This window comes from Alexandromys fortis, unplaced genomic scaffold, assembly GCF_014885135.2.
Source record: "Alexandromys fortis isolate MF-2015 unplaced genomic scaffold, M_Fortis_MF-2015_v1.1 scaffold_161, whole genome shotgun sequence".
Classification (NCBI taxonomy): domain Eukaryota; kingdom Metazoa; phylum Chordata; class Mammalia; order Rodentia; family Cricetidae; genus Alexandromys; species Alexandromys fortis.
The window spans coordinates 306,940-311,134 of NW_026068073.1; the positions used below are offsets into that span (position 1 = coordinate 306,940).

General features: G+C 51.6%; 1 protein-coding gene across 4 annotated transcripts in view; it reads right to left on the minus strand.

Annotated features, from left to right (window-relative positions):
* Tmem143 (transmembrane protein 143) overlaps positions 1-4,195 on the minus strand; it is a 17,947-nt gene that overhangs the window by 6,645 nt on the left and 7,107 nt on the right. For all 4 annotated transcript variants that reach the window (XM_050121208.1, XM_050121207.1, XM_050121206.1 and 1 more), the window contains 3 exons: positions 2,558-2,752; positions 1,483-1,613; positions 89-368 (listed from right to left, as the gene is read on the minus strand). In XM_050121208.1, coding sequence (XP_049977165.1) covers positions 89-368; positions 1,483-1,613; positions 2,558-2,752 — 606 coding nt within the window. The remainder of the gene's footprint in view (positions 1-88; positions 369-1,482; positions 1,614-2,557; positions 2,753-4,195) is intronic.

Consider the following 4,195-nt stretch of genomic DNA (forward strand, 5'->3'; position numbering starts at 1 on the left):
GGGGGGGGGGGGGGGGGGGCGGGGGGGGGGGGGGGGGGGGGGGGGTCTGGCCGGGCAGTTCAAGCAGCAGGGACCCAAGGGTGCTCACCTTGGAGGCCCTCAGGCCCATGAAGGCAGCGAAGAGCAGTAGCAGCAGGGAGGTGGCCATCTTGAGGTCAGACAGTATCACCATGCCCACATTGACGAAGAACACAACTCCCGAGACCACCAGCATCAGGTTGAGCATGGCGCGCTGCAACATGGGCGTGCGCACCTTCAGTTCCGGCAGCAGCTGCTCTAAGCCCTCCAGCGGGGTATCCTTGAAGCTCTTCAGAACCAGGTGCCCTCGTTTAGTACGCGCTGCCAGCACCACACGCTTGAAATATCTCCTGAGGGCCAGAGAGGAGGGTATGAGTGCAGGGTGAGGGGTGTTAGGGTCAGAGCGTCTCACCTTGTGATGGCTACTCCTGGTTGTCACCTTGACCACATCTGGAATCAACTAAAACCCAAGCTGTTGGGCACTCCTGTGAGGGCGTGCTTGACTGGATTGCTGAGGTTGGCAAATCTACCCTAAACTTGGCAATCACACTCTAGTGACAGCCCATATAGAAGGCCTGGGGGTTGGGGGTGCACGCCTTTGATTCCAGCTCTCAGTAGGCAGAGGCAGACAGATATTCTGAGTTTGAGGCCAGCCTGGTCTACATAGGGAGTTCCAGGCCAGTCAGAGCAACATAAGGGGAGACCATGTCTCAAAACAAATAAATAAAAGGGCAGGAGAAAGGAGGCTTCTGCTTTCTGCCTGCTTGATCTCACTCCCACTGGCAAACTCATTCCTGGGTTAGGACTAACTTCAAGGTTCCTCAGCAGCTCTCCAGAAACCTCCATGACTGAAAAAACACTGGATTCTCACCCTTCCCATCATGAGGCAGCCATGACTGGACTACCCTGACCACAGCCTGAAAGCCAGCCTAACAGATCATTTTATATATGACTTATTTATACACACACACACATAGAATCAGCCTAACAGATCATTATATGTATGACTTATTATATATATGCACAGACACACACATAGAATCAGCTCTAACTGATACACACCTAAAACTCCATGTCTCTATGCTATATGGCCTTTAGAAAGCTTCTTAATCATAAGGAGTCGGAAGCAGATTACACATTCAGCCATGGAGGGCGGTCACTTTATATTCTTATTGGACCAGAGCATGGCTGTGCCACTTCTTCAGGATGTGGCCTCCCCTCTCTGGCCCTCAGTTTTCCTCATCTGGAAAATGGAGATGACTGGCCTCCCCTACTCTTTCTCTAGAGACAGTAGTTCACACTTCCTCTTGGAAAGAAAAGGCTGCATTCTGACAATCATACCTCCCATTTCTGGACTTCTCCCTGGCCAAAGACACCAAAGCCAGACACTGATCTATCTATCATCCCCTCTCAATTCAAACCTTGCTCCCCTTTGCTGCAACTGGGGAACAAGGGCCTCCTCACCTCTCCACAGGGGGCAACTTTCTGAAGAAGCCACGTTTGGAGCCCACACTGGACATGTGGGGCATCTGCCCAACTCTCTGGCCCAGGGCCCAGAACTGCATGTAGATATACTGATCCAAATTTATTGTCACCTGCCAAGGGGAAAAGGAAGCAGAGGTAGCTGAACATGAGCCAGGTGTTACGGGCGGGGTGCCAGAATACACATCCTACCCAGAAATGGAGCCTGCCTTCTGTTGCTGAACATGCAGTGTGTAGGTAAGGGAGTCGTGCATGGTCCATGTGGTACACTGCATAAGGTTGGGGCTGCACACAAGAAACTGCTTAGAATCTACGACAGCACTGGTTTTAAGAGTTTCCATTTATGAAGCAACTACAAAGACAAGACATCGTCACTTAAACCATGTCCCACCGCCACTGGCGGATCACATCCTAAAATATGACAGAATATGTCTAGAAAAAATACAGTTTAAAGTTCTCTAAAATGTAGAACTGGAAGATTTTAGTATTTCTTCACCTTTGCTGACTTTATAGAAGGGAAGACAGAGCGGTTTTTTGATTGTTATTGTTTGGAGGTGATACTGAGACAGGGTTTCACTATATAGTCAAGACTGGCCTGGAACTCACTCTGTAGACCAGGCTGAGCTCTGACTCTCAGAGATCCACCTGCCTCTGCCTCCCACGGGCTGGGATTAAAAGTGTGTATCACCACACCAGCCTATGAATTTTTTAAGATTTATTTTTATTTTATATGTACAGGTGTTTGGTCTTCACGTATGTAAGTGCACTGCAGGCATGCCTGGTGCCCACCTGAAAGGCCAGAAAAGGTGCTGGGTCTCCCGGAACTGAATCACAGGCAGCTGTAAGAGGCTATATGGGTGCAGCAAGAGCAACAAGTGTCATCTCTCCAGCCCACGGAATGAGCTTTACACTGTTTATCACAGAACTGTCAGGTGGCAGCACCACACCTGGCCAAGACCCTCATCTGATAACCCGTTCCCGGCAGAGGACCAACGTGGCTGGGGAAGACGGGTGCTTTCTCTAGGTAAGCAAACATGGCTCCTCTGGGAACAGGTACCTGGACCTCATCCTGAGGGTGATGGACAACAAGTGCGTAGGCCAGGGCATCTTCGGAGAGTGCAGAGAAGTTGGCCTGGGCCAGCAGGGGCTTCAGAGCCTGGAGCACATCCTTCTCACTGGACAGACGCTGGGGATCAGAAAGGGATGGCTGGTCCAGGGTCTCCCTGTCAGGGTTGATGGGGTCATACAAGGCCTGAGGGAAGACAACAGGAAAAACAGGGAGGTTACAACACAGATATATGGACCCCTGGGGCCTGGGACAGCCCAGAGCTCGGTGTGCTATGCTGTCTTCCAAGAGAGAGGGTTACCCTGCCACACACACCTAACACACTGTGCAGCTGGATGCGGTGGTGTGCACATCTTTAATCCCAGCACTTGGGAAGCAGACTCAAGTTGATCTCTGTGAGTAAAAGCCCAGCATGGCCTACATAAAGAGTTCCAGGTTAGCCACTGCAACATAGTGAGAACCCTGTTTCAAAACAAAAAGCAACCTTGTCTGGAAAAAAAAAAAAAAAAACAATAAAACATTGTGCGGACAAGCTCACCCACATCTCCAGCTTCCTTCTGAGGTCTGCCCTGAGTGCGGCTCTCCTCCCCCCCAAGCAGCTGCAGGAGGCCAGACTCCAGGAGGAGAGCGACCTCCCAGCCGCCCAGGGCCAGGGCACATGGAGGGACTGAATGGAGGTGACAGCCGCCCCGTGAACTTCTACTTGTTGGGCAAGCCTCAAACCCTACGTGGCCTGATGAACTATGAGTGCTTTAATATTTGTACTTTAGGGCACTGGGCCTCCGGTACTTTGGCTGGGGAATTCTTGAAGAAGAGGGCTGGGAGAGGTATTGACTAAGCATGGTGGCATACACTGTCATCCCAGCGCTCAGGAGACTAACACACGAGTGAGCCTGGGCTGTCAAAAGACTCTGTCAGAATGAAACCTCGCAGGCTGTGGAAGGCACGGCCATCCCAGCAGCAGCAGAGGCCCAGCCAGAAGTGTGTCTGAGGTGGGCAAGGTGATCGGTTGGTCGAAAGCTGCCTACATGCCTCCAGTCCTCCCACAGGGGCCATTTCCTTCAAGGCACCAGACCACGCACAGCCCACCACGCCAAGCCTGCAGAAGGTCTCATCCTGGGCAGTCCCAAGCTTCTGCTTCTTCCCTGCCTTTCTCAGGAACCCCAACAGAGCTCCCAGCATCCCAGGCTGCCTGGTGTGGCCCAGCTCGATGTGGTTTAGACGGCTCCTGCCTCCAGGATACTGTAGAAGGAAAATGCTTTCCCAGGTCTCCCCCACAGCCCCTCCCATGGCTGGACCTGACTAACCTCCCCGATATGATTAAAAAAAAAAAAAAAAAAAGATAACACACTCTGGACCTTGTGCCAAGGCCTGTCTTCCCATCTTCTAAAGAAGAAGAAGCAAGAACAGGGAAAACTCAAAGCCAGCTTGGGCAACTTAGCAATATCCTGTCTCAAAAATGAATGAACGAGGCCAAGTGGTGGTGGCGCACACTTCTAATCCCAGCACTCAGGAGGTGAAGGTAGGCAGACCTCTGTGAGTTCGAGGCCAGCCTGGTCTACAGAGCTACAGAGTAACCCTGTCTCGAAAGACAAGAAAGAAAGAAAGAAAGAAAGAAAGAAAGAAGGG